This window comes from Bombina bombina, chromosome 6 (assembly GCF_027579735.1).
Source record: "Bombina bombina isolate aBomBom1 chromosome 6, aBomBom1.pri, whole genome shotgun sequence".
In the NCBI taxonomy this organism is placed as follows: Eukaryota; Metazoa; Chordata; class Amphibia; order Anura; family Bombinatoridae; genus Bombina; species Bombina bombina.
In genome coordinates, this window is record NC_069504.1 from 214,988,249 (window position 1) to 215,001,859 (window position 13,611).

The window sequence follows — 13,611 nt, forward strand, 5'->3', positions numbered from 1 at the left end:
CAGAGATCATCATCAGTTCCTCAGATTCGCCTTTCTGGACAGGCATTACCAGTTTGTGGCCCTTCCCTTCGGGTTGGCCACGGCTCCCAGAATTTTCACAAAGGTGCTAGGGTCCCTGTTGGCGGTTTTAAGACCGCGGGGCATAGCAGTAGCGCCTTATCTAGACGACATCTTAATTCAGACGTCGACTTTCCAACTAACCAGGTCCCACACGGACATCGTATTGGCTTTTCTGAGATCTCATGGGTGGAAGGTGAATATAAAAAAGAGTTCTCTCTTCCCTCTCACAAGAGTTTCCTTCCTAGGGACTCTGATAGACTCGGTAGAAATGAAAATATTTCTGATGGAGGTCAGAAAATCAAAACTCTTAACCACTTGCCAAGCTCTTCATTCCATTCCTCGGCCATCAGTGGCTCAGTGTATGGAGGTAATCGGACTCAAGGTAGCGGCAATGGACATAGTTCCTTTTGCCCGCCTACACCTCAGACCACTGCAATTATGCATGCTCAAACAGTGGAATGGGGATTATGCAGATTTGTCTCCTCTAATACATCTGGATCAGGAGACCAGAGATTCTCTTCTCTGTTGGTTGTCTCAGGACCACCTGTCTCAGGGATTGTGTTTCCGCAGGCCAGAGTGGCTCATAGTAACTAAAGAATAAGAAATTGCCAAGGAGCACCTAAGTAAGTGTCTAGGCAAAGGTTGAAATTTAATATAACAATAATAAAACAATATAACAATAATATAGTGGATAAAATATACAGAATGATAGTATTTCAATTAAAACATGGATCCATGTAACAAATGCAATATTATAAAAGAATACAGTAAAAACTTTAAGTCAGATACTTATGGTAATGTACATAGGGCGTAGTAATAAGAGATAACCATATGGTGTGATAATTTTAGATCACATAAGAGTTCAAAATTATATGAGAAAGTTCATCATGTGAATAATCCTGTGAGAAAAAAAGGAGTGCAGAAAAATGTTTAAAGGTGTGATCAAAAAATGAAGTGAAAAATGTTAATAAAATGAGTGATGTTAAATATCCAAAAATGAATCCAAAAAATATCTAAAAAATATATGTGTGTGTTGATCCAAAAATGTGTTAATCCAAACAAAGTTCAGTGAAAAAAAAAAAGAAAAAGTGTAACATTGATTGCAGAAAAAAGTTTTTTCAATTGGTTCCTCAGTCAGAAAAGTATGACAGAATAAAAGTTCATCAAATGCTGTATAGTATATTGGTATCCGGACTTAGCCAAAGATCCTAAAATAATTCTTTATAACCTAAAAGTGAAAAACAATAACATAGTGCAATAAAGTTTAAATAAACATAAAATAATTGAAATGAAGCTCACCATAAGAAGTCAACGCGTTTCGGCCCTTTACATGGAGCCTTTTTCAAGACTGTAGTATGGTATGGTGTAGGCTTCTTAAATATCTAAAGTTAGCCAATCGTATTGACTTCTTATTGACTTCTTACGTTGACTTTTTATGGTGAGCTTCATTTCAATTATTTTATGTTTATTTAAACTTTATTGCACTATGTTATTGTTTTTCACTTTTAGGTTATAAAGAATTATTTTAGGATCTTTGGCTAAGTCCGGATACCAATATACTATACAGCATTTGATGAACTTTTATTCTGTCATACTTTTCTGACTGAGGAACCAATTGAAAAAACTTTTTTTCTGCAATCAATGTTACACTTTTTCTTTTTCACTGAACTTTGTTTGGATTAACACATTTTTGGATCAATACACACATATATATTTTTTGGATATTTTTTGGATTCATTTTTGGATATTTTTTGGATATTTAACATCACTCATTTTATTAACATTTTCACTTCATTTTTTGATCACACCTTTAAACATTTTTCTGCACTTCTTTTTTTTCTCACAGGATTATTCACATGATGAACTTTCTCATATAATTTTGAACTCTTATGTGATCTAAAATTATCACACCATATGGTTATCTCTTATTACTATGCCCTATGTACATTAACAAAAGTATCTGACTTAACGTTTTTACTGTATTCTTTTATAATATTCTTTTATAATATTGTATTCTTTTATAATATTGTATTTGTTACATGGATCCATGTTTTAATTGAAATACTATCATTCTGTATATTTTATCCACTATATAATTGTTATATTGTTTTATTATTGTTATATTAAATTTCAACCTTTGCCTAGACACTTACTTAGGCGCTCCTTGGCAATTTCTTATTCTTTACTTGCTTTTCCTGAGGGTTAGCTGGGACCCTTTTTGCATTTAGGAGCTATAGGTTGCCTATCCGAGCGCTGATAAATACACCTTTGCAATGGCTCATAGTAACAACAGATGCCAGCCTGCTGGGCTGGGGTGCAGTCTGGCACTCCCTGAAAGCACAGGGCTTATGGTCTCAGGAGGAAACTCTCCTCCTGATAAACATTCTAGAACTGAGAGCGATATTCAATGCGCTTCAGGCGTGGCCTCAGCTAGCTGCGGCCAAATTCATCAGATTTCAGTCGGACAACATCACGACTGTAGCTTATATCAATCATCAAGGAGGAACACGGAGTTCTCTAGCGATGATGGAGGTAACCAAAATAATCCGATGGGCAGAGACTCACTCTTGCCATCTTTCAGCAATCCATATCCCAGGGGTAGAGAACTGGGAGGCAGATTTCCTAAGTCGCCAGACTTTTCATCCGGGGGAGTGGGAGCTCCATCCGGAAGTATTTGCCCAGCTGACTCAGCTATAGGGCACACCAGAATTGGATCTGATGGCGTCCCGTCAGAACGCCAAACTTCCATGTTACGGGTCCAGGTCCCGGGATCCCCAGGCAGTACTGATAGATGCTCTAGCAGTGCCCTGGTCCTTCAACCTGGCCTATGTATTTCCACCTTTTCCTCTCCTTCCACGTCTGGTTGCCAGAATCAAGCAGGAGAGAGCTTCAGTGATTTTGATAGCTCCTGCGTGGCCACGCAGGACTTGGTATGCAGACCTGGTGGACATGTCATCTGTTCCACTGTAGACTCTGCCGCTGAGGCAGGACCTTCTAATCCAAGGTCCATTCAAGCATCCAAATCTAATTTCTCTGCGTCTGACTGCTTGGAGATTGAGCGCCTGATTTTATCAAAGTGTGGTTTCTCTGAGTCGGTCATTGATACCCTGATTCAGGCTAGAAAGCCTGTCACCAGGAAAATTTATCATAAGATATGGCGAAAATATCTTTATTGTTGTGAATCCAAGGGTTACTCATGGAGTAAGATTAGGATTCCTAGGATATTGTCTTTTCTCCAAGACGGATTGGAGAAGGGATTATCAGATAGTTCCTTAAAGGGACAGATATCTGCTTTGTCTATTCTTTTACACAAACGTCTGGCTGATGTTCCAGACGTTCAGGCGTTTAGTCAGGCTTTAGTTAGAATCAAGCCTGTGTTTAAACCTGTTGCTCCGCCATGGAGTTTGAATTTAGTTATTAAAGTTCTTCAAGGGGTTCCGTTTGAACCCATGCATTCCATAGATATTAAGCTTCTATCTTGGAAAGTTCTGTTTCTTGTTGCTATCTCTTCAGCTCGAAGAGTGTCTGAACTATCTGCATTACAATGTGACTCACCTTATCTTGTGTTCCATGCGGATAAGGTGGTTTTACGTACTAAGCCTGGGTTCCTACCTAAGGTTGTTACTAACAGGAATATCAATCAGGAAATTGTTGTTCCTTCTCTGTGTCCTAATCCTTCTTCCAAGAAGGAACGTCTGTTGCACAATTTTAATGTGGCTCGTGCTTTAAAGTTTTACTTACAAGCAACTAAAGATTTTCGTCAAACATCTTCGTTGTTTGTTGTCTATTCTGGTAAGCGGAGAGGTCAAAAGGCTACGACTACCTCTATTTCTTTTTGGCTGAAAAGCATCATCCGTTTGGCTTATTCAGCCTTCTGAAAGGATTACTGCTCATTCTACTAGAGTAGTGGCTTCCACATGGGCTTTTAAAAATGAGGCTTCTGTTGAACAGATCTGTAAGGCGGCGACTTGGTCTTCGCTTCATACTTTTTCCACATTTTACAAATTTGATACTTTTGCTTCTTCGGAGGCTATTCTCTCTGATTTAAATATTGTTTTCTGTATTCTAGCTCACTCTGATTTAAATATTGTTTTCTGTATTCTAGCTCACTCTGATTTGAATATTGTTTTCTGTATTCTACAAGCAGTGGTGCCTTCCGTTTAAGGTACCTGTCTTGTCCCTCCCTTCATCCGTGTCCTAAAGCTTTGGTATTGGTATCCCACAAGTATGGATGAATCTGTGGACTCGATACATCTAGCAAGAGAAAACAGAATTTATGCTTACCTGATAAATTTCTTTCTCTAGCGATGTATCGAGTCCCCGTCTGTTTAAGACAGGTAGTATATTTTTATTTAAAAAACTTCAGTCACCTCTGCACCCTATAGTTTCTCCTTTTTCTTCCTAGCCTTCGGTCGAATGACTGGAGGGGTGGAGCTAAGGGAGGAGCTATATAGACAGCTCTGCTGTGGGTGCTCTCTTTGCCACTTCCTGTTAGGAAGGAGAATATCCCACAAGTATGGATGATTCCGTGGACTCGATACATCGCAAGAGAAAGAAATTTATCAGGTAAGCATAAATTCTGTTTTTCTATAATTTATTTTTGATACTGTATACGCCCCCTTGCACCCCTGGATACACCACTTTGTCAAGTTGTAATTTTGAAATCTCCATATACCTTAATTTCTCATTACAAGTTAGATATGAGGCAGTCCACCTCAGCAGAGTTTTGGCTACATGTGTTATCCTTAATATTTTTATAGATAAATAAATGTTGTACTATATTGCTTGTCTTTTCTTCCTTCCCCAACAATAATAAACCATCTTTCCATTGTGTTTAATTGGTCTCATAGATGAGAGAGAGTCAATATAACAAGAAATGAACCTCAAAATATAGTAATTTCTATATCTTGTCTCATATCTTACCAGTTTTCCCTCCCTTGCTCTTTCCTGTCCGTTCACTTCTGGGCATACCTAAGATTAGGAGGGGTCTTGGTTAATACGGCTCAATATATAGTGATAAGTGTGGGGAGTAGTCGGTTCTGTCCACCCTCCATGGGAGGAGGGTTCTCATAGGTGATTATTATCCAGGGATATGAGCCAAGTTATAGTAATTGCTGTATATTTTGATTAATTTCTAGTTTTGTTTACATTTTTGTATAGCATTTCAGTTTGGAATAGGATCCCTCAAAAGTACTCAATGTTCCAGGTGAACCTGATTAATAACTTAAAGTGACTGTTTTAACTATATTTTGCTTATGCAACCAAGCATCCTGTTGGCTTCCCCTGCTATATTGCTACATAGCTGTTAGAAATAGAAATCACATATTAATACTATATTTTATATAAAAAAAATCTTTAACTTTGGTGTGTGAGGCACTACACTAACCTTCCACTTGTGCCCCACTTCCACTAAAATAGCCTCAGCACTGGTGTGTGAGGTACTACACTAATTTTCCACTCATTGTTCTGCCCTTCCACTTTTGTATCACACAGGTTATATTAATTAAAATCATAAATTAATTTATACCAAATCTACGAATTTGAAGGTACATTGTAATGCAAAAATCACATGCTCTTATTTGATATGTAATGTTGCCTTACTGTCCCTTGGTAATTATGTGTAACCCTCACAAAGGGGTTAATCCTGTAGCTAATGTCCTGCCCAGGAGCTGCGCTACAGGACATTTGTATAATGTGTACTTGAGTAAAAATTATACAATTGATTAATTTAGGGAAGAAGGGTTAACAGAATGAGCTGAGAGAATATCATTGTGCAGAGTGTATTGTGTGTTAGGAGGTAAACAAATATAAAGAAAATATAGCAATAGCGATTCAGTTAAGTATCTTAAGGCTCTGTTCCAATCTATCTCTCCCCAGATAGATAGATATTGTTAAATAAAGTAAAAAAGCGGTAGGGACAAAGCGCTACAATTGCAAAGATACCAGGAGGATAATATTTGAAAATGTATATGAAAAACAATTTATTTGTTTAGCTCTAACAAATCACTCATAAAAAAATGACTTCTAGTATATTTTCAATAGTAAAAGACATAAGTTGTCCTAAATATTAAAACATATACTGTATATATATATATATATGAATTAATTGATATTTGAACAAACAAACAGGGACGTCTCCCTTTAAAATATAAAACAAAACATCATATGCAGTTAAAAAGTTGCGCAATAATATCCAATTTGGTATAAAGTCTCAGTATGTCACATGAGATTTAAAAACAGCTATACCCCCCTTTCCTACACTTGTGTCTTTGCTATTATTAGGAGCAAATTGAACTGCCATATATACACAAAGCCCTATTATTGAAAATTTTCTTTGAAAAAGCATACAAACGGATAAGTGTGTGGTACATTCTACATTCTGTATCAATATACGAACAAAACTGTTTTTTTTATCTCATGTGACATACTGAGACGTTATACAAAATTGGATATTATTGCGCAACTTTTTAACTGCATATACATATGTGATGTTTTGTTTTATATTTTAAAGGGAGACGTCTCTGTTTGTTCAAATATCGATTAATTCATATATATGCTTTAATATTTAGGACAATTTATGTATTTTTCTATTGAATATATACTTCTATACTAGAAGTCATTTTTTATGAGTGATTTGTTAGAGCTAAACAAATAAATTGTTTTTCATATACATTTTCAAATATCATCCTTCTGGTATCTTTGCTATTGTAGCGCTTTGTCCCTACCTCTTTTTTACTTTGTGTGTTAGGAGGAACAACATTCAAGATGAGGTGTCCAAAATGTATTATTTACAACTGAAAAAGTTATATATGTTTGCATCTAAATAAACATAGTTGTATTTTTCAGGTATTCCTTGAGATTATTTCTGGGCTTCCACCAGTTGATGAGGACCGAGATCCAGCACTACTTGTAAGATGTTTTTAACAACAGCTAATTGTTATTGCTTAGAATCCTTTACACTTGTTACATTTTCCTACTACACCAGGCCTTTACAAGAATGCCCATTTACCACTGTGATTTGGAGGCATATTGTATAAAAAGACCATAATATTTCTGTATTAAAAAAAGAGTGACCTGGCCAGAATTCTATCTGTCCGTGAGCTCATATAGCCCATATAGTGGACAAGACCTATTTCTATGTGATTTATGAACCTGCTTAAGCAGCTTTAGGTTTGTTTCGGTTGATGTGAGCCTGCAACTGAAAGTTAAAAAGCAGCAGCTGTTCCACTGGTTCTTGTTAAAGTGTTCGCTTCCTCAGAGGTTGCGAACATCAGACAACCCAGACTCGTTCATCTGGGATAAGTGACAAGCCCTGCTATCGCAAAATTGGTTTTGCAAGAGAAGGGAGCTGGGTTGTGCGAGTGATTCCTCTTGCAATCTTAAATTCCAGCAGCCAATGCTGCTCTGGAGGCCTTGAATGTGTGTGGACAGGTTCTCTGTATGAGAACATTGTCTGCACAAAGATTAATAAGTGCGGGCCAAAGAATGTGGAACACACAGCATGATAAGTATACGAAGAACGCAGGGTAAGATTTACATATCAATGGTTTCTTTGGAAAGCTGTGTCTTAAGCTTTGTTGTTGAAAGCAGGTTGAGCCCGAAGTCTAATGCTGAGTAAGAAGTTATCTCAAAATGTTTTGCCTAGTCCTGAAGTTCTCCCACACCTGGTTTATTTTTACATTACCATGGGTTCTATGCATGCTGTGCTTCATAATCTAATATGTCATATAGACGTCTGATAGTAAAATATATTTTGCAGCAACTGTGGCTCACCAGGTTGTGTACAAAAGTGTGTACCAAAGAGTAACTTAAATTTGTGTTGTTTTCCGTGTGTCACAAATAGTTTTTCTTAGGTCTTATGTGATTATATTTCGTCCTGTCCTGTGATTAACAGTCAGTAAAGATAGGGATATGGCTGGAGTTGGCTCCAACATACTTGGTATTTATCAGTAATACATGGTAGTTGGTAGATAAGTATAACATAGTAGATGAGGTTGAAAGAAGACAGAACTCCATTGAGTTCAGTCTATACAGAAACTACCTGATTCACACTAAAGAATCTGACAATTGAACTTACATTAAACAATTAGAAAACTGACCAATTTAACACAAGCAATCATATCCATGAATTCTGTTTTTAAATATATCTTTAGACAAGATGTTCCACAATTTGATTGCTTTTACTGTGAAAAAACATTTACGTTGCTGGAGATTAAATCTCCTTTCCTCTAATCTTAAAGTGAATGTCAATTTTGATGCTTAAGTGCCTGGTTTTTAAAAATTTGATTAAAAACAGGGGCACTTTAATTCATAAAAAATTACATTTCACTCCCGTTGTGAAAAAAACTTACCTTTTAATCTTCACAGCAGCCCCAGCTTCCTCCAGTCGTTGCAAGCCATTTTTGACGTCAGAAATGATGGATAGGTCATCCTCCAATCACGGCTTCCCCCCGGGGGAATCAGTGTCTGATTTAACGCTGTGATTGGAGAAAGCCGGATTCCTCATTTTAGACCCAGGAAGAGGCTTTGCGATGGATGGAGGAAGCTGGAGCTGCTGTCAAGATTAAAAGGTAAGGTTTTTTTCTCTTCTAAGATGTATCGAGTCCACGGATTCATCCATACTTATGGGATATTCTCCTTCCCTACAGGAAGTGGCAAAGAGAGCACCCACAGCAGAGCTGTACATATAGCTCCTCCCTTAGCTCCATCCCCCAGTCATTCTCTTTGCCTGCTTAACTGCTAGGAAGGGCAAAGTGAGTGTGGTGACAAAAATGTTAGTTTTTATTTTCTCAAGCAAAAGTTTGTTATTTTAAATGGTACCAGTGTGTACTATTTACTCTCTGGCAGAAAAGGGATGAAGATTTCTGAAAGGAGGATGATGATCTTAGCATTTTGTAACTAAGATCCACTGCTGTTCTCACAAGGCCTGAAGACTACAGGAAAACTTCAGTTGGGGGAACAGTTTGCAGGCTAAACTACATTAAGGTATGTTCAGTCTATTTTTTTCTAGACAGACTGTGTTATTTCTAGAAAAGGCTGGCAATATCCCCATGAGGGAAAGGTAAGCTATATTCAGTAAAAGAGGAATCCAAGCTTGCATAAAGGGCTCATAGTTTCTGGTGACACTAATAGGAAAAAAACGTTTTGGTTTAATTACAAATAAAACATTTTTTGAGGGACTTTAAGGGGTCTTTGTGGCTTGTTTAAGGGTTATTAACCCACATGGCTAGTTTAAGAAACACTCTGTGGTGTTTTTTAGGCCCCATAACTTCGAGTGAGGTGGGAGGGGCCTATTTTCAGTTGCACAGTTTATTTACCTCAGAAGCATCCAGCTACTTCTCCAGAGATTCCTGCTGTATTTGAGGGCTGTAAAGAGGTTTTTTTCCCCACAAATTGTTCCTAAAGGGCAGGTAGGCGCCACAGCAGAGCTGTGGCAAGGTGCTGAACGTTATTTTACCGGTTTTGAATTTTTTTTCAATCCGGTTTTTACATTAAGGGGTTAATTGTTTATTTGCATAGTGGTGCAAAGTTACTAAGGCTTTATGATGCTACTGTAAAAAATTTGTTGTGTTTACTGCTTTTTTACACTGTTTTGCAGAGTTTGTGCAGCTTTTTTTCTCTTAAAGGCACAGTACCGTTTTTGTTTAAAGTGTTATTTACTTTGATTAAAGTGTTTTCCAAGCTTGCTTGTTACATTACTAGCCTTTTTAACATGTCTGACACCAAGGAAAATCCTTGTTCTATGTGTTTAGAAGCCATTGTAGAACCCCCTCTTAGAATGTGTCCCACTTGCACTGATATGTCTATAAATTATAAAGAGCATATTTTAGCACTTAAAAATATTGCAATAGATGATTCTCAGTTAGAAGGAAATGAGGGTTTAGCATCTAGCTCTCCCCAAGTGTCACAACCAGTAACGCCTACACAAGTGACGCCAAGTACCTCTAGTGCGTCTAATTCATTTACTTTACAAGACATGGCCACAGTTATGAATAAAACCCTCACAGAGGTTTTCTCTAAACTGCCTGGTTTACAAGGAAAGCGTCACAGCTCTGGGTTAAGAACAAATGCTGAGCCGTCTGATGCTTTAATAGCCGTATCCGATATACCCTCACAATGTTCTGAAGTAGGGGTAAGGGATATGTTCTCTGAGGGAGAGATTTCTGATTCAGGAAAGACACTCCCTCAGACAGATTCTGATATGACGTTCTTTAAATTTAAGCTTGAACACCTCCGCTTATTGCTCAAGGAAGTATTAGCTACTCTAGACGATTGTGACCCTATAGTGGTCCCAGAGAAATTGTGTTAAATGGACAGATACTTAGAGGTTCCTGTTTACACTGATGTTTTTCCAGTCCCTAAGAGGATTGTGACTATTGTTACTAAGGAGTAGGATAGACCAGGTATTCCGTTCGCTCCCCCTCCTGTTTTTAAGAAAATGTTTCCCATATCTGACACCATACAGGACTCGTGGCAGACTGTTCCTAAGGTGGAGGGAGCTATTTCTACTCTTGCTAAGCGTACAACTATACCTATCGAAGACAGTTGTGCTTTCATAGCTCCTATGGATAAAAAATTAGAGGGTCTCCTAAAGAAAATTTTTGTTCATCAAGGTTTTCTTCTCCAACCTATTGCATTCATTGTTCCTGTAACTACTGCAGCTGCTTTCTGGTTTGAGGATCTAGAAGAGGCTCTTCAGGTGGAGACTCCATTAGAGGATATTATGGATAGAATAAAGGCCCTTAAGTTGGCTAATTCTTTCATTACAGATGCCGCTTTCCAAATGGCTAAATTAGCGGCAAAGAATTCAGGTTTTGCCATTTTAGCACGCAGGGCGTTATGGCTTAAGTCCTGGTCTGCTGATGTGTCATCAAAATCTAAATTGTTGAACATCCCTTTCAAAGAAAAGACCCTATTCGGGCCTGCACTGAAAGAAATTATTTCAGACATCACTGGAGGGAAAGGCCATGCCCTCCCTCAGGATAAAACAAATAAGATGAGGACCAAACAAAATAATTTTCGTTCCTTTCGGAACTTCAAGGGTGGTCCCGCTTCAGCTTCCCCTGCAGCAAAGCAAGAGGGGAATTCTGTCCAATCCAAATCAGTCTGGAGACCTAACCAGGCTTGGAACAAAGGTAAACAGGCCAAGAAGCCTGCAGCTGCTTCAAAGACAGCATGAAGGGGTAGCCCCCGATCCGGGACCGGATCTAGTAGGGGGCAGACTCTCTCTCTTTGCTCAGGCTTGGGCAAGAGATGTTCACGATTCCTGAGCTTTAGAAATTGTGTCCCAAGGATATCTTCTGGACTTCAAAGACTCCCCCCCCCCAAAGGGGAGATTTCACATTTCTCAATTGTCTGCAAACCAGTCAAAGAGAGAGGCATTCTTACGCTGTGTAGAAGACCTACATACCATGGGAGTGATCCGCCCAGTTCCAAGAGCGGAACAAGGGCTAGCTTTTTACTCCAACCTGTTTGTGGTTCCCAAAAAAGAGGGAACTTTCAGACCAATCTTGGATCTAAAAATTCTAAACAAATTCCTCAGAGTACCATCTTTCAGGATGGAGACTATTCGGACTATTCTTCCTCTGATCCAGGAGGGTCAATATATGACTACCGTGGATTTAAAGGATGCGTATCTACACATCCCTATTCACAGAGATCATCATCAATTCCTCAGATTCGCCTTCTGGACAGGTATTACCAGTTTGTGGCCCTTCCCTTCGGGTTGGCCACAGCTCCAACAGAATTTTCACAAAGGTGCTAGGGTCCCTTTTGGCGATTCTAAGACCGCGGGTTATAGCAGTGGCGCTTTATCTAGACGACATCTTAATTCAGGCGTCGACTTTCCAGCTAGCCAAGTCTCACGCGGACATCGTGTTGGCTTTTCTGAGATCTTACGGGTGGAAGGTGAACATATAAAAGAGTTCTCTCGTCCCTCTCACAAGAGTTTCCTTCCAAGGGACTCTGATAGACTCGGTAGAAATGAAAATATTTCTGACAGAGGTCAGAAAATCAAAACTTTTAATCAGTTGCCGAGCTCTTCATTCCATTCCTCGGCCATCAGTGGCTCAGTGTATGGAGGTAATCAGACTCATGGTAGCGGCAATGGACATAGTTCCCTATGCCCGCCTACACCTCAGACCACTGCAACTATGCATGCTCAAACAGTGGAATGGGGATTATGCAGATTTATCTCCTCAACTGCATCTGGACCAAGAGACCAGAGATTCTCTTCTCTGGTGGTTGTCTCAGGACCACCTGTCTCAGGGAATGTGTTTCCGTAGGCTAGAGTGCCTCATAGTAACGACAGATGCCAGCCTGCTAGGCTGGGGTGCAGTCTGAAAATCCCTGAAAGCACAGGGCTTATGGTCTTGGGAGGAATCTCTCCTCCCGATAAACATTCTAGAACTGAGAGCGATATTCAATGCGCTTCAGGCGTGGCCTCAGCTAGCTGCGGCCAAATTCATCAGATTTCAGTCGGACAACATCACAACTGTAGCCTATATCAATCATCAAGGAGGAACACGGAGTTCTCTAGCGATGATGGAGGTAACCAAAATAATCCGATGGGCAGAAGATCACTCTTGCCATCTCTCAGCAATCCATATCCCAGGGGTAGAGAACTGGGAGGCGGATTTCCTAAGTCGTCAAACTTTTCATCCGGGGGAGTGGGAGCTCCATCAGGAGGTATTTGCCCAGCTGACTCAGCTATGGGGCACACCAGAATTGGATCTGATGGCATCCCGACAGAACGCCAAACTTCCTTGTTACAGGTCCCGGAATCCCCAGGCGGTACTGATAGATGCTCTAGCAGTGCCCTGGTCCTTCAATCTGGCTTATGTATTTCCACCGTTTCCTCTCCTCCCACGTCTGGTTGCCAGAATCAAGCAGGAGAGAGCTTTGGTGATTCTGATAGCGCCTGCGTGGCCACGCAGGACTTGGTATGCAGACCTGGTGGACATGTCATCTGTTCCACCGTGGACTCTGCCAATGAGGCAGGACCTTCTAATCCAAGGTTCGTTCAAGCATCCAAATCTAATTTCTCTGCGTCTGACTGCTTGGAGATTGAACGCCTGATTCTATCAAAGCGTGGTTTCTCTGAGTCGGTCATTGATACCCTCATTCAGGCTAGAAAGCCTGTTACCAGGAAAATCTATCATATGAATCCAAGGGTTACTCATGGAGTAAGATTAGGATTCCTAGAATTTTGTCCTTTCTCCAAGAAGGATTGGAGAAAGGATTAGCAGCTAGTTCCTTAAAGGGACAAATATCTGCTCTGTCTATTCTTTTACACAAACGTCTGGCAGATGTTCCAGACATTCAAGCGTTTAGTCAGGCTTTAGTCAAAATCAAGCCTGTATTCAAATCTGTTGCTCCACCATGGAGCTTAAACTTAGTTCTTAAAGTTCTTCAAGGGGTTCTGTTTGAACCTCTGCATTCCATAGATATTAAGCTTCTATCTTGGAAAGTTCTGTTTTTAGTAGCTATCTCTTCGGCTTGAAGCGTTTCTGAGTTGTCTGCTTTACAGTGTGACTCACCTTATCTTGTTTT

General features: G+C 39.5%; 1 protein-coding gene across 1 annotated transcript in view; it reads left to right on the forward strand.

Annotated features, from left to right (window-relative positions):
* IRAK4 (interleukin 1 receptor associated kinase 4) overlaps window positions 1–13,611 on the forward strand; it is an 80,597-nt gene that overhangs the window by 48,197 nt on the left and 18,789 nt on the right. Inside the window, exon 10 of the mRNA XM_053716735.1 lies at window positions 6,907–6,969. Within this exon, the coding sequence (XP_053572710.1) occupies window positions 6,907–6,969 (63 nt within the window). The remainder of the gene's footprint in view (window positions 1–6,906; window positions 6,970–13,611) is intronic.